The sequence below is a fragment of the Aphelocoma coerulescens genome, chromosome 1A (assembly GCF_041296385.1).
Source record: "Aphelocoma coerulescens isolate FSJ_1873_10779 chromosome 1A, UR_Acoe_1.0, whole genome shotgun sequence".
NCBI classification, from domain to species: Eukaryota; Metazoa; Chordata; class Aves; order Passeriformes; family Corvidae; genus Aphelocoma; species Aphelocoma coerulescens.
In genome coordinates this window covers 67,687,713-67,712,572 of record NC_091014.1, presented here as the reverse complement: position 1 = coordinate 67,712,572, position 24,860 = coordinate 67,687,713, and the positions used below count along the sequence as shown (strand labels likewise).

The window sequence follows — 24,860 nt, the reverse complement described above, 5'->3', positions numbered from 1 at the left end:
TACTCTTAGAGGCTGTGCTGGTTGCATCTAGAGCTCAATCTATTGAATGGCAGAGCTCATTCACACACCTATTCCAGCTGTATATTTTAAAGAGCAAACTATGGCGATCTGGGCTGGTTCCATTTCACGAGGATGTTTGGCACAGGATTTCTTTCATCCTGCTTGTCTTCTCCCATTCTTTCAAAAGCAGAAGGCTTCCTATGGTTAATATCTCAAAAGGAATCATGCTTTTAGTAGTTGATCCTGATTCCTCATGAAGTGTCTTTGTGATTCCAGCAGTCCTGCTGCAAGTGTCCATATTCATAGGGATGCTTGGCTGACTGGGCTTGATGTCACTGGTGTCCTGGTGCTGAATTTCAATATCAGACGCCTTTATTAGAAGTTTTACAGAATCATAGAATGGTTTGGGTTGGAAGGGACCTTAAAGATCAGCCAGTTCCAACCCCCTGCCATGGATAGGGACACCTTCCACCAGACCAGCTTGCTCCCAGCCCCATCCAAACTGGCCTTGAACACCACCAGGGATGGGGCAGCCACAGCTTCTCTGGGCAACCTGTGCCAGGGCCTCAGCACCCTCACAGGGAAGAATTTCTTCCTAATATCCAATCCAAACCTGCTCTCTGTCAGTTTAGTTTTTCTGCTGGTGTAAGTCAGTGCAGACGTGCTGATTTCAGAGCAGCTGCTGCATCAAGCCAAGTACGTTCTTATAGAGCTAAATGTGGAACTGAGTTTTTGTATAATAGGAAAGAATGGAATGAGTAATAGCACCCTATAAAATAACCAAATGTTTTTGTATTTAGGATATCTAAAAACCCTTGAGTTTTCAAACCACGCTAAATATAGCTTTTATATGTTCTCTCTTCTGTAAGGGAGGAGCACAGATAGCAACTTAGTTGCTTAATGCCTGGATCTGCTTTCAGTGTGCTGCCAGTCCTGTCTTTAAATGATATTTATTTCTTATATGATGGGTTGATACCTGTGAAGAAAATACTTGCAGCTAACTGTTGGAATAGATTATGACTTGCAGGAGCCAGGTTGTTTTCACAGTGTTCCCACTTCTCACAGTGTAAATGCAGTCAAGTGAAGCTGATCTAATGCTCCACCGTTGTCTGTCTTGTGGGTCTATCCACAAGATGTTCAAAGTGATCTAAACACTGCTGTGATCTAACAGTGTTTTTACAATACCCTTTTCACCCACTGAAAAAGTGAGGTGAAGCACAAGGAAATGGAAAACAGTGCCCCCAGTTGTTCATAGGTATAGCTTTTATTGGTAGAGTTTTGGTGGTTTTAGTTGTCATGTACAGGTTTAGTATTGATATTGGTATCGTTATCTGAAAATAGGTGTCCACAAGCCAAGATTTATAAGTGCTATTTCTAATAAATCTGTAAGTCCATAAATCATGAGCAACTAGGAAAAGGGCTGTGTAGAGGAAACAGCAATTATGAGAGGACAGGCAGGAGACTGCAAATAGGAGACACCAGTAAAACATCTGTTCTGTCTTACTAGTAAAAAAAGGAGAAGCAGGAGGCTGAACCAGAGGCCAGTCCATTCCAGCAAAATCACCATGTCTATGAAGGACAAAAGCATTCAACCACACCATTGTAATATATTTCAAAATATCTTTTTCTACATATTGCTGGGGATCCTAGTTATTTCAGTAGCAGGCTAAACCTACCTCAGAATGCTTCATGGTGAATTAAGAGAGATGATGTCTTCAGTGGGCATCAGTAGATATGGGCTCAGTTCCAATCTCTGACAAGAATTTACCAGTGGCTTTGGACAATCCGTGTTCCATCTTTCTGTATTTTACTTTTAAAGAACAGTAATTATTGTTCCCATACTTTGCTTGAGTTCTTTCTTCAAAATTGGGCCTGAGACTGTTCCTTAGTTCTTAATTTTAAAGGGTCTAGCATAATGGGGTTCAAATATCAGTTGAAGCTTATAAGTAACACAAATCTTTACCACAAGGCTTTGGATTTATAATTTTTAAAATATTTTAATTTCTTTTAAAGCTACCATGTTCCTTGAACAATGGAAACGTTTGCAGATGAGATTGAGTTATTTCTGGGATCTAACTGGACTGGAAGAAGAAGAAGTAAGTCTTCTCTCCCTGGGCTAATTTACTGTGTTAATTATTCTATAATTATTATAGAACAATAATATTATATAAGCATTGATCTATAGATTTCTCACAAGTATTCTCCAGCCCAGTGCAGTTTGTAGCTGTGTTTAGATAAAGGTCTGTAACTGATACAGTTTTGAGTATCAATGTTTATTTAGGAAATCCTCACCTATATCCTACTGCTCAGCACTCTGAAGTTAAGAATGAATGTTGAAAAGGATTATAAGGTAAGAGCAGATCATGATTTGCTGAGAATGCCCATATGATGTTGTACAGTGTGCAATAACACAACGACACTGTTGTGTTGTAAGTCCTTTGTCATGTTACTTCATTACACGTAACAAGAATTCTTTGTGATAATGACAGCCACAGGTCCCAGTACCATCAGCAATTTTTGCATCCAGGTCTGGGTGACATCTGTGATGCATTAGGTACATCATCCTGAGCTCTAGGTGCTCACCAACAGAGCTGTTTCAAAGCAATAAATGGTGTGGGTTTCTTCAGAAAGAGCTTTTCAATGAGCCGTGGGGTCTCCAGCCATACCTGAATTGACTGAAAATGAGACATACTGGTTTATTGCTATTTACAATGTCCCTAATTTTGTTTTTAGTTCTGTCCTTTGGTTTGCTCTAATGACTCTCATTCAAGGATTCATTTCTAACCCTCACTAAAGAGAGTGCAGTTATAAAATCATAAATAAATATACTAAGAACAGGTAAGCTTTGGACCTTCCCCTGGCAATAGATGCTGAGCTGTCTCTAGAACAGGGTCATATTCAGTAGTTCAGAACTGCCTTGTTTTGCTGGGAACTGTCTTGGTTTGCTGGGAGGATTTGAATCCATTTCTTCTCTTCACGTTCCAGCACAGTTCCTTAAACAACAGGTCACACTCTTCAGACCTGCTAGCTGAGCTCAGCTCAAACAGGACAGTGTAAATACCATAGGGGAAAAGTAAGCTGACATCATGGACTTCATGATATAGCATGGTGGTAATGCTATTCCCCTATTTCCCAGATCAAAGTATTTGGATCAAACAAAAAGATGACCCTGAGAACAGACAGCATGCTCCAGTATTCCTTTTCTTCCATCACTATCCTGTAATGCACAAATATTCCTTCACTGGTGACTTGACAACAACCTCCTCTCTTCTGTCTCTGTTTCTCAGCTTTTTCATGACTTTCCCCTGTTATGATGTGGATGATGCTCACAGTACAACCCAGTACTCCCACTCTGAGTTGTGATGCAAACCCAGTGCACCAGCACATCAGAAATTACTGTTTGTCCCACATGGAATGTCAAACTGCTCCCTGCCAGAGCAGCAATCCTGTACCAACTACAGGGCAAACTGAGAGGCCGAAGAGCTAACTCTGGGCTCTGTGGTATATTTGATGAACCCACCAGATTTTTCTGAACTTCAAGTTTGTCACTCACAGTAAAAAAACCTTAGGTTTAGCATAATAGCTAAATTTAATTGGTTTAGCTTTGCAAAATGCTGTGAAATAATCTATAGGTTTGTGAGGTCCTGTGATCAAGAGGCCTGAAGTGGTAAAAGTCTGTGGACAGGAAGTCTGTGGGATCAGCAAGAATCCTTTGTTTATGACAAGTGAAGGAGTGCCAGACAAATCTCAGCACAAGCTGAAGAACTAGGAATTTGGAATGATAAAATAAGACTGGAATGGACCTTGAGGGGCCATCCCTTGTGCATTGTAGGATCAATTCTACTTAAATCATTATGAAGAGATATTTGTCTAATTTGTTCTTAAATAAATCCAGCAGTGGAGATTTCGGTTCCTCCCTAGATCATCTACTCTAATGCTTCTCTATCTGTACTGCTAACAAGCTTTTCCTAGTGGTTTTTAAATCTCCTTGCTGCATGTTATTTTTTTTCCTCTTTTTTTCTCCCTTATTTTGTCTTTCAAAGATCAAGAGAGGGATTACTTCTGTCCTCTTTTCAACATAATTCAACACAGTATCTTATCTCTGTCACCCTTGTTTGTTTAAGATGAACAAGCCTTTGCTCTTTCAGTCTTAGTTCCTAAATATTTTCAGAGAATCATAGAACTACAGAATGCTTAAATGTCATCTCATTCCACCCTCCTGCCATGGACAGGGACACCTTCCACTATCCCAGGTTGCTCAGAGCCCCATCCAACCTGGCCTTGGGCACTTCCAGGGATGGGACAGCCACAGCTTCTCTGGGCAACCTGTGCCAGGGCCTCAGCACCCTCACAGGGAACACCTTCTTCCCAATATCCAATCTAAACCTGCTCTGTGTCAGTGTGAAGCCATTCCCCATTGCCCTATGACTCCAGGCCCTTGTCAAGAGTCTCTCTCCATCTTTCTTGTAGGCTCCCTTCAGGTACTAGAAGGATTTTCTATTCTTTTTATTCTTGCTCATTTCTGGCTGTTTTCTGGTTGATCCTGGTCTTTTTTGAAGAACAATGGACATGTCTCTTGACATGACATCTTAAGCAGAAAACCATGCACCGTGTCATCTCCTGTCAGTTCTTGATACTTCAACAAAAACCCAGAAGTTAGATCAGGTTTTGTTCACCTTTTATCCATAAGATTCATAAAGATGAGGATAAATCTGTCTGTAGAAAGTTACTGGCATCAGGTCTCAGTGGTGGTGAACTCTTTACAAGTGCTGAAAATTATGTTGGAAAAGGGAGAATTATGTCTGACCAGGTTAGGCCAGAAGAAACCAGAAGTGGGATCACTTAAAAGAGCACAAAAGGAACAAGGAAGAAGCTCAGGAGGTTTAACAGTTTTAAGACTAGATGGGGTTAAGCTATTGATTGTCAACTTCTTTAGAAAGGGAAGTTACAGAACCAAAGCAGGGAGAAAAACAGCCATAAATCTGAAGAGCTGAGAAGTACTTTGTGAGAATTATATTGAAATAAATGCCTTCAGTGTAATTTTTGTGGACATTGACTATAAACTTTTCATTAAATTGCTTTCTTTAACCACACTCGGCCAAATTTTTGCTTCAAAAGAGTCACACAAGAGATTAATGTAGTCCATTTATTTGTAAGTATCTTGGCAGTGGCACTCCAAGAAAGCAGACTCCCTAAGGCTTCCATGCATCTTTGCAGCTGGCAGCTGCACAGACTTAGAGAATTTGTGTTTGGACACCTGGAATCCACAAAAAAGAATGGGAAGCATTGGGTACTAACTAGAAAAGAGATAATTGTGTTGAAAAGCAATAGAGCAAGTGATAAATAAATGGGAGAGGGAAAGGAAAGAAACAAACAAAGGCCAGAACCATGAGAGCAGACAAAGCCTTGGGAACACTGTGCATAAACACACACAGAACCTCAGAATCGTTTAGGTTGGAAAGCACCTCCAAGGTCATCGAGTCCAACCTTTGGCCAATCCTCACCTTGTCACCTAGACCAGAGCACTGAGTGCCATGTCCTGTCATTCCTTGGACACCTCCAGGGACAGTGACTCCACACCTCCCTGGGCGGCCCATTCTAATGCTTAACAACATTTCCAGTGGAGAAATTCTTCCTGAAATTCCTCCACTCAATGTTCCTTGCCATAGACATGTGACTGTGTAACCCAATCAAAGAGGTTGTGCATTTGATTCTAGTTCAGGGTGTGTAATAAAGAATAAGGCCATCAAGAAACCAGGAGGAGGGGTGGGAGAATCCATACCCTCTTCTGCTTGGTGAAGAATTACAGAGGGACTCCAATTAATAATGTAGGTGCTAGAAACTCTTGCCTTCCCATGAATCTTCAGACACTGTATTTCCAGATAAAAGATGACATTTTAGAACTTGGGCAAGAACTTGGAAGTCAAATGGACAGAGAGTCTGCATTAAGTGAAATGCCAAGGAGTCTCCACTCATTGGTCTTGGTATTGTTCAAATAGTCAAGCTGTTACACTGTTTCATTATAACGGGGAGGAACTTGGATGTCTGTCTTCCTTAGGAACATTTAATTTGAAGTTAAAATCCTGTGCTCTGTAAAATGTTAGCCAACTATTTTAGTTTTTTTGCAAACTAATTCCCGAAGTCTGATTCTTCCGTTTGCTATTTAAAGAGTTTTAAACCCCCCTGTAATTACTGAACCCTTAAGGGAAATCTTTGAGGTCACTGTGGATTACTGCTGAGTTAAGACAAATTAATGAAGAAGGTAGATTGAGTAAAAGAAAATGAAACAAAATTTAAAAGCAATCTGACTTGGTGACATTAAATATCTTTACGGATACACTCCATTCTCACCTAACTTGATCTTGGTTTAACTTTATCTTCTCTACTATGGTTTCAAAATTCATTTTGATCTGATCAATTTGATGGTTTCACTTTGTCTTCCACCTTTCAAATTATAGCAGCAGACTCCTTTTCTGAAGTTTTAATAGTGTCTACTAAACCACGAAGCACGAGATATTTTTGTTTGCTAAAATCCTGAAAGAGGAGACTCTAATAAAATAACTGTGTAGCCCTCTTGGGAAAAAAATGTCTAGTCTTGGTGAAAGGGGAATTTGTAGCTACAATATTTTGTCTTGTCTCAAATCTCTCCTTTCATGCTCTCTGCATGCTCAAGTTTCCTCTGCCAATGAGATTTTCAGTTTGGATTATTTTCTCCAGATGCATTATCTCACATTTTTCCCATAACTATTCTAATTTTCCTGTTGGGAAATATTTTCAAATATTCCAAATATTTTTTTTTTTTAATTCTTTGTATGCTTTTTATTAACCTCTTTTGGGTTTCATTACTCTTTCCAGAGAATCTTCCCTGACCTTCATTAATTTCTTACTAACACTAATTATTTAATGATCCTTGGCTAGCCCTGTACTTCTAAACAATTGCTTTCAACATTATATTTAAGTCCTATGTTTAGGAGGATGAGAGTTTCATTAGGATAGTTGGGGAAGGAATGCTGAAGAACAAATATTATCCCTCAACTCTTTGAGGAAACTGTTTAGTACCAGTTATTGGTCCACTGAAAGATTACACATGAAGGCACACTTTAAACATGTTTAAAGTTGTAAACAGTAAGAACAAAGTCAGGTGACAATTTCTTTGCTTTCCAAGGAGTTGGTAAAGGTATATGATTACATTTTTTCACTCCCAGACTGTTGATCCAGAGATATGCCACAACATCCTGGGGCTTCAATACATTTTCCTCTTCTGTTTCTCTCCTACCAGACATATCAACATGCTCTCATTTACTTTTGTTTATTCCTTTTCCATTGTAATGACCTCCTCTGTCCTTTCTAGAACTGAGTTTTCTTCAAGGCTCAAAACTGTTCAATTTTTTATTGGTAGTCTTGATTCCTTGGGATGTTGGGGTGGGCGACTCAAAGGCTGGGTCACTTGGGGTGGTACAAGTTCTTCCCTCCCCTGGGTTCAGAGAGGTTAAATCTGTCCTTATCCAGCAGTACCCCACTAGGAACAGGGACCACCTCTAGGCCTTTGTTCCTCTCCTCCTTTCCAGTGACTCAGGAGATCCAGGTAGGTAGCAGGGTTTTCCAGGGATGTGCTCCTTGGAGAACACACAGGATATGGAATCAGGTGCTGTTTACCCTGTTTATCAGGTGCTGTTACTCCAGACCCTTGTCTGGAGTGACAGGGCAAGGGGAAATGGCTTCACACTGACACAGAGCAGGTTTAGATGGGATATCAGGAAGAAATTGTTCCCTGTGAGGGTGGGGAGGCCCTGGCACAGGTTGCCCAGAGAAGCTGTGGCTGCCCCATCCCTGGAAGGTCAGGTTGGATAGGGCAGCCTGGTCTAGTGGGATGTGTCCCTGCCCATGATGGGGGTTAGAATGAGATGATCCTAAAGGTTCTTTCCAACCCAGGCCGTTCTGTGATTCTACAATTTACACCATTCCACTCATCAGTAGAGGAGTATTTAAATGGGTTGGATTTGAATTGCATGATGAACCAACATAACTGATGCTATATTCTGCTACAGTTACCCACAAAATATGTTACCTGCCATTGAAATGGCAGCGTTTGGTTGTTTGGTCCTGGCTTAAGGGAGCTTCAGAATCTGAGACCATATTTCAAAATTTAGTTTTATAGGTACTCCCTCAGAGCACTACCACTGTTCTTGCTCAATGAAAGCAAACAAAAACTCTGTCTGGCTGGCAAATGCATTCCCATAATAGAACCTCCTAGTTTCTTTTAACTAATTTTCTATTATGCTGCTCTAGAACATCTTTAATAACTGAGTTCCTGTATACTTGCTCGGTAGCTTTTAACACTCTTAAACTTGTGTTCATGTTACATGACTTATTCCAGCTTTTGCTTTAATTTTTCATTTATCAAATTTATTTTGAAAGTGATCTGGACTAAAAAGATTGTGAACATTTACCAGCACCTCCAAGCTGAGATATAAAACCATTTTTCCTTGGACAAGCATCCCAGTAATAGGGCAGTCTAAACAGATCCTTGGTGTGAATGACAAACTCTTCCCTACACTTCTCAGCCCCTGTCTCCTGTATCACTGTCATAAGAAATAGAGGGTTTAGTCCTTGATTTCTAATAATTAACCCTTTTGCAACAGAAAACGGCTGGGGTCTCTGTTCTGTTCATTCCACATTTCCATCTTGCTTTGGGGCAGCAGCTGGGTCATTCCAATTTGTTTTTGTGGAAACCTTCCTTCCCATCAGTGTGCACTGCTGAGCTGCTCTGCTTCTGTTCAGGATATTAAGATATAGCTGCTCAAGGAATTTGCAGTGGGTTTTTGCCTTTACTTAGAGCATATGGCTTATTTTTTTTAATGATAACTTCTTTGCTCTGTCAAATCTGGGGTAGTTGCTAAGGTTCTTTTTTTGTTTTGGTTTGTTTTGGTTTGTTTTTTTGTTTTAATAAATTCAATGTGTTTGTCATGCATGCTTTGTAAAATTCCATTGTCGCTTTCTTTCTAAATCAAAGGGAAATGAGGGAGAGATTGGTTCACATTGTTTATTCTTATCAAACTGGATCATTACCTACAGAGGCTTAATTTGATGGATGGTGGATACACGTGTATGTTTGAGGCAAATCCTGGAGACCACTCTCAGGGAAAATTCCCACTGACCTCAACATGAGTTTTGCCTGAGTAGAAATTTCATGTTTAGGCTCTTTGTTTTCAGAATGGGAATTATCATTTTCTACTCCAGAGCACTCATTTGGTCTCGCAGTACCTTGGCTCACAAGGTTTTCAATAAGTGTCTGGCAGCTGTACTGGCAAATTTCCAGCATCCTGGGATTCAGATCTATCCCTACATGGACATTTTGCCTTTGTGAAGTCATCACAACTATTTCTAGCTTATTGTCCTAAGTATGGAACTCTTCCCGTTTTCAGATAAAGAATTGATTCTGAATCACACTCTTTTTACAGCTGAGTGGAATTGTCCCTTCACATCCATGGATGTATGGGTCAGACATCCCTAAGTCTGGATTGTAAAGAAATATTTAGTGCAAAATACTCCTAAAAGGAATATATACAAAATGCATTCCAGGGAGCTCTGTGGTCTGTTCAGTCAAGGGTAAGATGACTTGGCAGATTCAGCAAAGACAGATCAACTACTTTTCCCATCCAGATGTAGGTGCATGAAAGGCAATTAAAAGGACATTGGAATGTCTTACTAGAAAAACTAAACATAACTGGGCCAAATTTGAACAGAGTATGCACTCAGAGCAAAACTGTCAATAACAATAAGTAAGTTAGAGTACAATGTTTTGCTTGGCATTTATTTTCTTTATTTCGCCTTGTTTTCATTCAAATCAGTTTCCAAAAGTTGCTCTGACCTCTGGAGGCTGCCACTGCTGTCTCAGAATGCTTTGCTTAGCAAAAGAAAGTGAGAGAGTTGAATCCTCTTGATGGCTTTGTTTGTGATTAAGTGACCAAAAATTTTGGGTTTTTTTCTTAGTCATAGCCATGTTTGGTTTTGTTTTTTTTCAGGAGCATCCCAGACCAGAGTATGAGACCAGACTGCTGCAGAAAAAGCTGAAAAATAAAAACATCACAACAGAAAATTCAAATGAGGTAAGATGCAGCTTGCTCTTTTCATTTACGGGGGATTTGTGTTTGTTATGTTGTGATTATATTTTTGTCTGTCTCTCAGAGGTTGCAAGAGGCACTTTTTGGGGCTCTTAATCAGCCTTTTGAGTTGGTTGGTGGTGATGTGGTGAAATGCAGCCCGGCAGTGCCATTGCAGGGCTTTGAGGTCATGTCTTTCAAAGTAAAGCAATTTGCATAGAAATAGGGCTGACAGGTGGCTCAGGATCTAATCTGTAGATTCCTAAGATAATCACCCCAGAATTCTTACAGCAATCACACAGAATGTCAGTACTTTCTGCACAGTGAAGAAAGCAGATTTTATTATGGTGATCTCATTTGCAAAGGTAACATTGGTGTCTTTAGTTCTGTCACAGTTACACAGTTGTGAAGTTTTAATGGCATTTCCAGGACAAATGGAAAAATAATTGGTAGATCATTTTCAGATTGAAGTGGGCTCAGGATTTTTATGGCTATTTCAAACTTTTTTGAAGAAACCCTTTTTTATCAGTCTTCTCTTGTAAATTGTTGACTGAGGTCTATTTTCTAAACATTCACAAGTTCTGTAGTCTTGGTCCATTAGGCTTGGTTAACCACTGCTGTTAATCACAGCATTCCACTTGTGCCAGCAAAGCCAAAGCATTCCAATACCATGTTCAGCTTCCAGGGAGAAAAAACCAGTTTAATTTGCTTACAGGTTGAGAATCAGTATCCAAAGTGGAGAATTTTCAAGTTTTCAGGTTTGGTCCAACAAATTTAGCTTGTAGAAGAACTTATTTATCCCTTTCTTCTGCTGACCACCATTGTTAAGTGTTTCCAGGGAATCTTTCATTTCAGTGAGCCTGCCTGTCACCTGTTGTGCTCAACTAAACTCCACAGAAGATCATGGGAAGATTCTCAATTATTTTAGTGGGCTTTTGATCTTATCCAATAAGCAGAGACCCACAGAGCACTGTGGAGAGTCTTTCCTTACACATTACACAGCTCTCTTGGCCTTCCAAGTGAGGGATCAAAGACTGTAAAAGTCAGATAAAACAGTTGCTGTTCAGCTTTTTTCTGGCTTAAAGTAAATGAGAACTGGAAACAAGTCAGCCATTGATGCTGTAGAGTATTATGATCATCTTGCTTACCTGAGATACAGAAATTATTATAATTTAGACATTAATTTAAGGTAAAACAAAAAGAAACAGAAAAAAAAAATCCAAACAAAACCTCCCCAAAGAACAAACCAACCAAAAAAACCCCACATCAAAGCCCAAAAAATAACCCAAGAAGAAATGTTAAGTGAATAGGTGGAAAACTGGAACAATGTAAAGATCCAGCACTACAAAAATAGGAAGAGCTCCTTTCAGACATCAAGAATGAAAAGGCGAACATGGAACACTTTTTTGTCAAATGGCTTTCTGTGCCAATGTGGATGGAAAAAAAATTGAATTACTGAATCCTGAATTAGTGTTCCCCAAATTACTGAAAAATATTCCCAGCAACTGAGCAGTTTTCCATCGGTAAACACTCTGCTTACTAATTCTGTCCTGCAAACAGCACATTAATCTGGGTTTGGAAGATGTGTTGCTCAGGCCTTTGTATCTCAGTGTCTTATAAGAGCAATAGATGTTGATGTGAGAACTGCAGAAGAGGAAAAAACACCTGAACATAACAGTTCAGGTAAAGAACTGGCCTAACTGTGGAAATGTACCATTACATTTTGCTTTGGGAGACCCTGAAAAGTTAGACATTAAAAGTGATGAGTATTTAAGAATGCAATAATACTTCAGCCTTATTTTTAGAGGTTTCAACCTTTCCTTTTTGCAAGACCATTAGCTCAGGAGATTTTGTGTGGCAGGTTAATATTAAGGCACAGGTTTCTGTGAGGTCTCTGGCTCAGTATTTCTTGTTGGGTGGAAGCCAGGGTACAGAACTTTGTCATATTACCAGGGCAGATCTAGTGGCTGGACAGGCATCAAAGTAGAGATGTCTCTGTAGTTAAAGATACAATCCTCCTAATTTCTTGGTTTTGTTTGAATACACAGATGTCTGTGAGGTCTCCACCTCTTCATCTCTTGGTTGACAGTCTAATGTCATGGCATAAGTCTCTGTGAAGTTTTCTCCTGAATATTTTTAGCTAACTAGTGTAAATTAAAGGCATATCTTTTTTGGTGTGGCTGGTCAACAACTGTAGTGTGCTGTGTTAATATCAAAGGACTGGCTCTGGCACCGCTGCCTAAAACTTCTCATTACTTCTTTAACATGAAGTCAGAAGTCTGCAGTTCAGCAGCTGTGGCTTGTTGGGATAGAAATGATGCCAAAGTGTGGCTATTGTGAGAATACTGGTCTAGAGCTTACTTAAAGGCATATATATCTATAAAATTACTGGCTTGTTTCCAGTATGTTAATTCCTCTGTTCCAGTGAGGAAGTGACTGGTTTTATGGCAAGAAGCAGCTTTTATGTGCAAAGCTCTGTGTATGGTGCATTTTTTTTCCTTGCCTTATTCCAACAGGGAGTTCTTTTGAAGCTAATTGGGTTATTTTTTGCAATGAAGGGACAGGGGTTTGGTTAGGGGCTGCTTTTGTGATTGCAGAAGAAAGGTGACACCACTTACGTCCTCTCTTAAATGATAACTTGGGAATACACATTCAGAGGAAACCAACAGACAGTTTTTCCTCTCTGCTGTTCAAGTCATTAACTTTAATGAGTGTGGAAGATGCCCAGCACCTGTCAGGGCCAGTAAACATATGAGTCACTCTACCAAGGCAGCAAATTCCAAATCAGCCTGATGAGCCTGGCAAGACAAAGGATGACACATCTAATGTATTACTTGCCCAGTGGGGTTTGAGTTCTAGAACACAACTCTCATACAAAGCACCACTTGGTGTGTTTCCACTACTGGAATAAGCAAAGAACAAAATTTCAGCCTCCACCACACTGTGTGGCTCAGGCTGTTTGAATAAATATTTTATTGGTTTTTGGGAGAGTGAGAAAGAAACTGTGAGAGCTTCACAAAAGATTGGTGTGAAGCTACTCTCTAACAATAACACCCTAAGGTTCTATTATTTCAGGAGAGAATTCATTTCCAGCTAAAGGAGTTGAAACATTTGTGTGAAATGCCTCAGGTTAAGTAGCAAACAGATAAACAAACAGTCCTTATGAATTACAACAATGATTTTAGAAAATGACTAATTATAAGGGACTTGGGAAATCTGGAATGATATACCTTATAGTCAGTATTACTATTTAATTCTTTATGGTCACATGCTATTTAAAAGGACATGTAGCGACAGCATAAGGGGGAATGACTTCAAACTGACAGAGAGCAGGTTTAGATTCAATATTAGGATGAAATGTGACGGTGCTGAGGCCCTGGCACAGGTTGCCCAGAGCAGCTGTAGCTGCCCCATCCCTGGCAGTGTTCCAGGCCAGGTTGGATGGGGCTCTGAGCAAGCTGGGATAGTGGAAGGTGTTCCTGCCCATGGCAGGGGGGGAACTGGCTGATCTTTAAGGTCCCTTCCAACCCAAACCATTCTGTGATTCTCTGATATAAAGGCTTGCAATGTATAACTCCTTGATTCATGTACATCAAAAGGCATTTTTGTCCTTGCAGTTGAGATGAAGGATTACACACGTGTATGAATGCATGTTTCTGATAATACATTCATGCAAACATGGCAGATGCAAGCTTTGTAATGAAGCAATTAATAATATATTTTGTTGTTCTTTAATGCACTGTAACACTGAAGATGTGGGTAGAAATATTTAATGAATAGGGTGAAGTTACTGTTTGTGCAGAATGCTAACTGAAAACGTGGTGGATGTTTGCAATCTTCTGATAAGTTGTTCCTCTCTCTCTGCAGTAGTGGCATCCTCAATGGAATTACACAGAGGTCAGGAAATGAAAATTGGTCTTGTGCCTGAAAACATGCAGATGGGGCTAGATCCAGCTCTCACTGGAGCTGATGGAAAGCCTTCCAGTCATTTCTGTGAGAGATGGATCAGGCCCTGACTCCTTTTCATTAAATGTCCAGCTGATCTGGCAAACATGATTCCACATCATATATATATATATGTGTGTGTGTGTTCTTATCTTTCCTATTTGGCAGGAAAGCAAATAACTCATTCTACATATTTCTCAAGGAAAATTCTCTTCATAGAAAAAAATAGGCTTGTCTCTTGGCTTGTGTCCTGACTTGGAGCAAACCCTAGGAAGAATAGAATCTGGCATTCTGTCTTTCCTTTAATTCATTTTAAATATGAAAGTGGCAGAATAAATTATTTAAATTGTTAATTCAGCTGGTAATTGAAACAAAAAAGAAATATATCTTTCTGAAGCATTGTTTCAGTTAACAACTGAATTAAAGCAAGCTGGTTTGAAGAGGAAGGTCTCTGGTGTAAAGGATGATACAGATAAATGTGAAATAGAATAGTACATTACTAGTACTTTACATATCTATTTTTAAAATTTCAATGTTCCCAAACATGAAACAGTAATTCTTGATAGCAGTTGATTCCTTACCAGTCTTCCATAAGCAAATCTCCCACAAGGACTAAAAACCCTTTCAGATACTGGAGCCCATCTCTTCATTAAACAAGTCCTTGATAAGATTTACTAAAGAAAAAAAACCCCTCATATTATTTTATATATTAGGTGAAACTCTATAGAAGAAACCAAGATAATTGGTCATAAATACCAATTTGAACAATCAGAATTATAGAAGAACTTTAAATATACCCAGAGTTCTTTAACCCCTAATATTTTAGCATTTATTGAACTGTATTATTAGTATGATAAACCTATCAATTTGATACAGTATTTCTTAAATTGGCCAGTGTCTTTTTAGCCTCTTTCATTTCTTTACTTTGAGAAATATTTTTCTAAGCATTTGGGATAGTAAGATGAATATGTAATAAATGATTTTTTTTTCCTTTTCAACTTCTTTCTTGCATCATTAACTTTTGAAAATAAAAAATGACTGCATGAAAATAAAAGAATGGCTGAAGATGAATGAGAACACTTATAATTATGATCTTATACAGAGATTTCATCCTCTTTTTTTGTACCTATATTTGTTATAATTCTGGTTATTTTAATGTTTATTTGAGTTCTAGGTTATGGGAGTTTCATACTAGAGTATTCATAAGCAGAATTTATGTCTTCAAAAGAGTGCTGGCATGGTCTTTCAATGTGTTATTTAGATGTGGGGGTTCTTTGATTATAGAGTACCTGACATGTATTCAAACCTCCTTACTGTTGCTGTCTTGGAATTTGGTTATCTTTGCATGGAGTAGTGTAAGAAATGCAGCTAAAATGTTCCATTTGCTCCCTGTTCCTCTGAAAATCTATGGTGGGATTTCCTCATTTGTATCAGACCAATGAAACCAAGGTATGGCCACAGTGCTGTGCTCCTGTGTTTACAGTTATATTCCAGACAGACTTCAGTGGGAAATAGCTCTTCCTACACTCTCAATATGAAGTAATAAAATGCTTAAAAATGTACTATAGTAGAGTATTCCAAGCTGGGGAGCCTTTCAGGATTTTATCTAGTCCAAATGACTACCCATGGCGCTCCTGTCCAAAGCTGTCATCTCAAACTGTGTTGCTCAGGATATTACCCAGTCAGGTCATGACAATCTCCAAGGATGGAGATGGCAATACATTTCTGGACATGCCCTGTCCTCAGTGTGTAAAAGCTTCTCATTATATCCAGCCTGAACTTCTCTGCTTCCAGTTTAAGCCCATTGTCTCTTATACTTCCAGCATTAACCACTGTGAAGAGCCTGGCTCTGTCTTTTGATGAGCTCCTTAACTGTGCTGAGCAAGCCTTGTTCCTCAGTTTCTCTTCCTTGGACAAGTTCTCTGCCCTTGTCTCACATAAGTAGTGCCATTTGTTTTTTTTCACTGGAAGGCCCAAAATAATATTTTAGATGCAGGCTAATGAGTGCTGAAAAGCCGAGGTAATCACTTTCCTGAATCCATTCATTGACACAGCCCAGGGTGCTGTTGGACTTTGCTTGCCAGGGCACACTCCTGGCTCTTGTTCATCTTGTTGTCTGCAGACACCAAAGGGCCTTTTCAGCAGAGTCAGTTCTCCTGCAAGGAGTTTTCTGTTTCAAAGGCATTTGTTCTTGATGAAGTTCAGGAGGTTAGTAGAAGACCTGTTCCTTCAGTCAGTCCAGGTCTCTCTGGATGGCAGCCAAGTACTTAAGCTTACTGACTACCTCTTGATCCCCCCCCAGCCTGATGTCATCGTGCAGGAGCAAGCATTCCATCGCCTCCTCCAGGTCCTTCTGTAAAGCAGGGCAGCTCTAGAATGACCACAGCAGGACTCCAGCTGTTACAGGTTTCCAGGCAGACTTATTCACTAACACCCTCTGAGCCAGACCATGGAACTCACATTTTGCTGAAGTCAAGGCAAATGGCATGGACAAGTTTCCTCTTGGCCACAGGTCCAGTCGTTTTCCTCACAGAAAGCAGCCAGGTTGGTGCAGATAATGATTCACCTTTGGTAAATCCAGACTCTTCACAAATACTGACTTCTTATGTGCTCAGAATGGGTTTCTTCACTTTTCAAGAGATCAAAGTGAGACTTAGTACGATTCCTTAATTATTCTTTTGTCCTTTCCGTGAGGGTGGATACAAGATTGCTCTTTCTCCTGTTGTCAAGGCCCTTCCCTGATCTCAGTGTCCTTACAGAGATGACAGAGATCAACCTGCAATAACATCAGCCTGTTCCTCTATCTTCCATTCTTCTTTTTCAAAGTTATAAGTAAATGAAATCACTGCTTGTCTTTCCCAAAGGAATATTTTTTGGTTTTTTTTCCTAGACAGCTAAAAGGTGTTTAGTTAGGAATACTGAATGCTTTTTTATTCAACTGTTGGAGGCTGAACAGTGCAGATGAGAGCAAGGATTTTAAGAAAACGGTGTCTTATGCTTGTGAGATTCTTCCTGCTAAAAAAAAAATTATAAAGAAAATAGTGGTCCTTGTCAGAAGAGAGTTTTGAACCTAGAAACAAGAGGAGGCAGGGCTGCTGTTTACTGCTCTTATTTGTGTTACTTATTAAGATTTTGGCTGAAGGAAGCATTCTTTCAAGGGCGGTGCTATAGCTTGTGTTGTTTAATCATGGAACTCCAACCCAAGCATATGATTAAAGTTAAGCACAGGCTTCAGCGTCCTGGATACAGACACAATTAAATGTTTTTCTGAATCAAGGCCTAAGCTTCTTATTGACAGCATTCAAGATGATGCAGGTCTCTTTCCTATTAAACAGAGTGGAAAGACTTATTTCTATAGGTTGTATTTATCAGTACTTGAAATTAAGGGAAGTTCTGCCTGAGTAAGTAATAAAGTCCTTAAGTCTGCACTTACTGACTTGCATTGTACCCTGTCTAATAACAGGTTAGAGGGCCACAGCAAAGTTTCAGGCTGAAAAATAAATATCCAGAAGCCTGCTGGGTTTTGGTTTAATGCACCAGAAAAACTAGAAGGAAAAAAACCCTAGAGTATTCTCCCTTTCCTGTGTGCTGGTGACAAACTCCTGTATATTGGAGTATATTTTTTACCTTCTGTTGAGCACATTTATAGGGTAAATTTCATGCTATTTATCTCCAACAAAAGCCCAGATCTGGGACAAAATTTACAGAAATTGGCTGTGGAAACAACATTGTTAAGTTAGTTGCCAAGAATTTTTTATTTGATGCATACTGCAATCCTGTCTGCAATTTTAAAGAAATAAACTGCATTTACAATCAGTTCCTTTGGGCATCTATCCCACGAAGATTGAAATTCCACGAACTCCAAGCTTAAAGAGCTAAGGAATGCAGATTGAGCTGCTCAGTTTTTTCAGCTCTTACCATGCTTGATTGAAAAACACTTGCCTGCTGATCTGTTGATTTTCATGATTCACTTGATTCAGGGATACAATGGCATTGTTTTTGGAAGCCCCTTCACACTGTGGTATTTCATGTAGTAGATAAACTTGACATCAAGGGGAGCAGAGGGATGGAGCAGCTCTGCTGTGAGGAAAGGCTGAGGGAATTGGGATTGTTGTGTGTGGAGAAGGCTTTGGGGTGACCTCACTGTGGCCTTGCAGTGCCTGAAGGGAGCCCACAGGAAAGATGGAGAGAGACTCTTGACAAGGGCCTGGAGTGACAGGGCAAGGGGCAATGGCTTCACATTGACAGAGAGCAGGTTTAGATTGGATATCAGGAAGAAATTGTTGCCTGTGAGGGTGCTGAGGCCCTGGCACAGGTCGCCCAGAGAAGCTGTGGCTGCCCCATCCCTGGAAGTGTTGAAGGCCAGGTTGGCTGTGGCTCTGAGCAACCTGGGATAGTGGAAGGTATCCCTGTTCATAGCAGGGGGGTTGGAACGCAGTGAGATTTAAGGTTCCTTCCAACTCAAACCATCCTGTAATTTTATGACTGTAATTTGCCCAGATATTTTGTGGAGCCTCCATTTCTAGAGATAAGTAAAGCCTGACTGGTCAGAGGCCTGAGAAACCTGCTCCAAGTGACCCCGTGCTAAGCAGGATATTGGACTGAGATGATCTCCAGAGGTCCCTTCCAACTCCAGTTGTTGTGCAATTCTTTGAAATGCAGGAAAGAAATTGTTCAAACAAGTGCAGACAAATTGGTTTGACCACAATAGGCATATTTTGAAAGAAAATATAATTTGAGCCTGACTAGAAGTACTTGAGCAATGGGACAAAATGTAACTTGGGTTTACTAAAAGGAGATTATTAACTATGCCATCTTAACTTGTGTGTTTGATTGATGATATAATGGATTCCCTACGGACGGGAAATGTAGTGTACTTCAGTAAACCCACACTGTATTATTCCACAGGGAGAATATCATGAATTTAATTTAAGTTATTAATCAATATCTTTCACAGTGACTGACTAGAAAACTGTGTATAAGAATTTTCATTTCAAAGAAAAAGAGAAAAATCTGATTTTCAAATAGCTGATTTGGCAATGCAGCTACGGTGCCTTCTACCCACTGCTGTTTGGTCCTTCATGACCTGTCCTTCTCTGATGTCCTTCATGTCAGGATTTTCCATCATCCATTTTTTTTCCAATTTTTTAAAAGGTTTTACAGAGTTGGGAATATCTTCCCTGAAGAAATAGGATATGTAGAGTGTGGGAAACTTTGCAGGTGATCTGTTCATTTTGTGTGGGTCTAAAGTCTTAGAAAGTATGTAAGTTTTGTTCTTGACAAATTTTTGTTTCCCAATTATATAACAAAATATATCAAAATATAACAAAATATATTTTTTTCTTGGATATTCCTCCCCCAGGCTTGTTCAATTGTGAAAACAAATGCATCATGGCTGGTTCTGCCAGTTTGTTCTTCAGGATTTAGAAGGCTCCCATATTAAAAAGCAAAATTTCCACCTACTTTCATTTATTCAAATATATAATTAGTCCCTTTTCCCTCTAAGTGCTAAATCAGGGAATAACCCAGACTTTTAAGGCAATTTTTGCTGGTTAGTTTCTTCTCATGGAAATGAAAATCTAGAGCAGTTTCAGAGAGACAAAAACTGAATCCAAAAAAAAAAAGAAGTCAAGCAAGATTCTAACTAGATTTTTAACAGTCTGAAGAAGAAAGAAAACAGACAATTGCTTCCAGAATTTCTACAATTGGATAGAAAAGTGTACATCTAAAGTATAATTTAAAAATTACATTTGGATTTCTTTTTTTGAAAAAGTGTATTTTCTGAGGTTTGTACTACATGATAAGAGATGGTCTCAGTGGGTTTACACTGGAGCTGGAGCATTGCCAGCCTGACCAATGCTGAGTTAGAAGCAGGGTTCAAATCTAAGGACAGGAAAACATATCATGAGAGAATAAAAACAATCACAGGCTTTTGAGAAGAGGAGTAATAATGAACAATTTACAGAACTTAGGAAACATAAGGCCACAAGCAATGCAGACTGAACTGTTCAAAACCCATAGCTGAGTAAGTAGTGAAGAGTGAAAGAATTTGCTGTAGATGCCCCATCCCTGGAATTGCTCAAGGCCAGGTTGGATGGGGCTCTGAGCTACCTGGTCTGGTGGGAGGTGTCCCTGCCCATGGCAGGTGGTCTGGAATGATGATCTTCAAGGTCACTCCCAACCCAAACCCTTCCATGATTCTAGGATCCTGCTGTCACTCTCTTGAGTCTGTTGTATCTGAGTTTTGGGGAACTCATTGCAGGAAAACAAAGGTAATGGGATGTGGTGTTTGAATGCATTTGATTTGCATGTTCAGTTGTACTGCCTGCAGTGTTAGTTGGACTGATGAGATGAGTCACTTCCATTTGTGTAAATATTTTGGTTTTTGGAAGCAGCATTTATGGCATCCTGGAAGAAATCTGAGACAGAAGGACCTTAGGTGGTCAAATTGTTAGTGTACACAGCTCTTCTAACTAATATTCTCTTCAAGGTATGCCCAAAAGTATATGAGGCATTAGCAGAGCTCTTCACCTTCACGCTTCTTAGATGTTCAGCAGAGAAACCAGGATTGGGAGAAGTTCCTGGCTGTTGGTAAAGAGAATTATCATCCTTCATATGATACCTAATGGCAAGATCAGTTTGAATGGAAAATGGGTCAGTCAGCTGCATTCAGAAGGGTTTGGAAGGGAAAATGACCATATTGAGGTTAGGAAACTGTTTTAAATCCTTGCATGGCTTTTGGTGAAAGTAGAGAAAGTAGACATTTCAGGCAAGCAAAATAAAATCCAGCCAGACAAAAGAAACTTCAACAAGGAACCCTGGCAAGGCTACACTGAAAATCTGGTGAGTCCCAAATTTAAAGAAAGCAGGTTTTTCCACTTTTCCCATTTTGCTCCTGGAGCTTTGTTCAGAGACAGACATTCTGCATGAGCTCAAGCTAAATGTGAAACAGCCCTTAGGAATGGCCCAGTGCATCAATTTAACAATGAAACTCACTAAAGATTATGCTCTATTTCAGCTGAAAAATAATTGGGGTTCATACCACATCCCACAGTATTTCCCTGCCGAGCCAGACAAGTGTGTTGGCTGCAGTTTTATTAGGAAGAGAAACCTTGAGTCACTACCAGATGCCACTGTGCTGATGCTGGTGGAGAACAGGTATTCAGCACAGGTGGCTTCAGAGGTGGCACATTCCTCCTGCAGTCTCTGTGTTTGGCCTGCTCTCAGGGAGGGATGCTGCTCACTGATTCACAGGCTTGAAGTATAAAACCAATTACAGTGCCTGAATGAGGGCTGGGGGATAAACTGAATTAAATTCATTTTAATTTTATATATGGCTATGCTTTCAAAAGAACTTAAGCATCTTTGTGAATAAAGGTGAACAAAGAGCAAAGGCTTATGCATGCCTTCATAAGTACAGACAGGATCGGGAAAGACACAGTCTGATGCTTTGAAAAGGGAAAGGATACAGAAATAATGTTATTCCAGGCACTTATTGCACAATGATTGCTTTGTCACAACATGACAATATTATATAAAACTGATTAAGTGGGAAAAGAATTGCATCGACCACTTACTGTCTGTAATAAACCAGTAGCTAGTAATACTAATTTTCATCTAATATTATTCAAGTGACAACATTTTACATTTTTATTTAACTTAGCTTTATTTATTGGATTGTTGCTATTGTTGTTCACCTTGTTAACTTTCTTTTTTTTACCTGTTAAGGCAAAAGTACCTCTGGTTCTTTTATGTCCCTCTTTGTCTAAGTCTCAAACAAGGACCTCATACACTGAAGTGTCTACAATTGACAATAACTGGCTATGTCAGTTGCAGGAAATCTCTTAAAGCAACAATGTGATAAAGTTGGACCACGTAGTTGTGAGTTGTTTCAGCTAAAATTAAATTAAATTGTAGGCTAATGTTCCTTCAGGCTATAGCTGAGGTTTTTAATTTTAGTAACAATACTGAGAAATTTAGGAAACTTCTTTTCAAAACTAATTAATCTGATATGATCAGGGTCTAAATGCACGGCTTCAATTTTCTTGACATTCAGCTTATAAAAACACACTGAAAGCACGCATATAGAAGGATTTAATATGGATTAATGAATAAGATCACTGAGCTCATGTAGTGATAATTTCCTTTATGGAGGATTTTAAAAGCAATCAGAATGCTAAAATGCACTGGATCAAAAAAGATTGTTCAGCAAAGAAAACTATACCTTGGGAGAAAGAATGAGAGCAGGAGTAAGCAATAAATGTTAAAAGTCCACTTTGAACTAAATTTTGCGAAGGAAATTTTTTAAGAAATGAAAAAAAAAGAGCAAAAACCAAACTAAAAAATCCCAAAGAAACTGCAGGTGCACATACACAGAGAAGGAAAAAGGAATGGAGAAGTGTGGGCACTGTTCCGTAGGACTGGTTTTAAAGGTAATCTAGTTATGGTATTGAAACTAATCAGAGTTGTAGGATGATATAGGTTAGGCAAGATCTCTGGAAACTGTCCAGTCCACTCCCCTGATCAAAGCAAGGCCAGCTGTGGAACAGTTTGCTTTAAGGCCTTGCTCACTCACATTTTTGTAGTTCCCAAGGATGGAGATTTCCAGCCTTTCTGAGGAATGTGCTGCAATGTTGGCCTGAGCTCATTGTGAGGAGCTTGTGTGGTCTCTGATACTTAACTGGAATTGCCCCTGTTGCAACTTGTGTTTGTTGCTTCTCAACTCATCACTCTGCACTTCCAAAAGGATTCTGGCTCTGTCCTCCCTACACCCTCCTTCTAGACAGTTTTCTACATCAATTACATCTTCAGCCTCTGTTTTTTAAGGCTGAACATGTCCATTTCTTTAAGCCTTTCCTTCTAGGTAGAGCTATATCCCCACAACCATCCTGATGGCTCTATGCTTAACTTGGCCCTGTATAAATATAGAAACATCTTTCTTTCACTTTTAAAGGCCTTTAGATGCAGTCTCAGAAGAGCTAAATACAGTCCCCAAACCCAGGCTGTTAATGAATGTTTTAAACTTTATTTGTCTGAGTATCAGCCTTTGAAGTACAACAAGCTGTCATCCCAAGCAGGGATGTTGTGCTTTGAAATGTGCCATATGTATCTGAAAGAGTTATGCTGGTAATGTTCAATGTATAGGTCTGTGGTTGACAGAATTAAAAGGTCTTGCATTGAAACAAAGCAGTTGAAACAAAGACCAGCAAGAAAAAATTAGTTGACTCCTCTAACAACCCAAAATTCAAGATGATTAGGAAACACGGTATGTGTTTTTGCTGTTTAATATCATAGAGGAAAATTCAAAACAGGAAGAAATACATTTACCACTTGAGGGAAGTACTGTACCAGCAAATGTGATAAGAAAGATCCTACTCTTAGAAACTGGAGTATCACAATATCGCCATGGTTTTCACAACCTGCCTAATAACAAGATTGAGAGTTGCTCGAAAGTTCTACAGCCAATTAACATTATCTTTTTATTATTAAATCAGCCACAGCTTGTAGATTTAATTGCCCCATTTTCATTTCTGGGGCTTGTACTTCATACTGACAGACGGCAATGCACACACTAAGTTTTATGTGGTGAGGAGGAAAGTGTTTTATAGGGAATGTAAAAAGCTCTTATGGAATGGAGAGGTATTCCTTAATTGGGTTGTATATCATGAGGGTTTTAATACATTTGATTAAGGGCCTGATTATGCAATTCCTTTCTCCAGAGCCCTCACTGAAGTCAAAGGGAGAGCTACAAATGGAAAGCTTGCAAGACAAAGTCCTGGCATGAGAGAGCATTAAGGAAAGCTTTATCCTGGAAAGCAGACTCATAGCACCTGTATTTACCACAGCATTAAAATCAGATATTTGTAAAGAGTTTTAAGCATCTCAAACCCATCGTTATCCATATTTTAGAAGTTACTGGCTTTGCCTTAATTCTTCAATAGAATTTACTTCGTGGCCAAAGTCCATCAAAGTGGAGGGTTGTTGGTTTATTTCACCTGACTTAGAGACAGGCTGTTAGAAATTGTACAGCTGGTAGAACCTTTGGAGGTTTTGATCCAAAGAAAGGGCTATGAACAAAGAATATTAAAACTTGAAGTTTTTCATAAGCTTTAGCATGTACACAATTTTACCACCAGTACTAATCTTGCTAACTGGGACCAGTCACAGCAGTAAAATTAACAGGATATAGAAGGAGTAAGATCTGTGAGTCATAAGGATTGTGTCAAGACTTGAGAGCTTCGTGTAATTTACTGAGACAGTTTATTTTTGAAGAGGAAAACGGCACAATCAATATGCATTTGATTTCAAGTGTATTGATTCCAGATTTTCCTTTAAAAGTTAGTTAAGTAAGCTTTTTACTCAATGGCCTTTCTTTATAGGACTGTTTATGAGAATGTGGAGCTTTTCAGAAGAAGAAGGGTAGAAATAGTTCTCCTTATTAATATTGTATGTCTATATTTTAAAAGATTTTATGTGAAAAGTAAGTTGGCAGTGAATTATCTTGAAGTGCATAATTAGGTTTTCTGCACATGAACATTAAGGAACAAGTTGGTAAGGATCATCTTCCATTTAGATCACAGTAGTAAGCACTAATAGAAGACAAGGAATGCCTGATATGATGAGCCTTGTTTTCCATTTCTGTTCAGAAATCTCCTTGAGGTGACTGTACACTTGTAAAGGTTAGGCAGTGTTAATACAAGGGTTTGTAGCATTGATGTTTTCTCACTGAATGGCTGCATATCCCAGGTTTAAAAACTATGTCAGGGCCTCAGATATTTAAAGTAATCTGGGTTTATACTGCATTCTAAGGAT

The 24,860-nt window shown here is 39.3% G+C and overlaps 1 protein-coding gene across 1 annotated transcript in view; it reads left to right on the top strand.

Annotated features, from left to right (window-relative positions):
- The window catches only part of ANO2 (anoctamin 2), a 146,537-nt gene that overhangs the window by 63,665 nt on the left and 58,012 nt on the right, over nt 1-24,860 (top strand). Inside the window, exons 13-14 of the mRNA XM_069003969.1 lie at nt 2,014-2,096; nt 10,026-10,109. Coding sequence (XP_068860070.1) covers nt 2,014-2,096; nt 10,026-10,109 — 167 coding nt within the window. The remainder of the gene's footprint in view (nt 1-2,013; nt 2,097-10,025; nt 10,110-24,860) is intronic.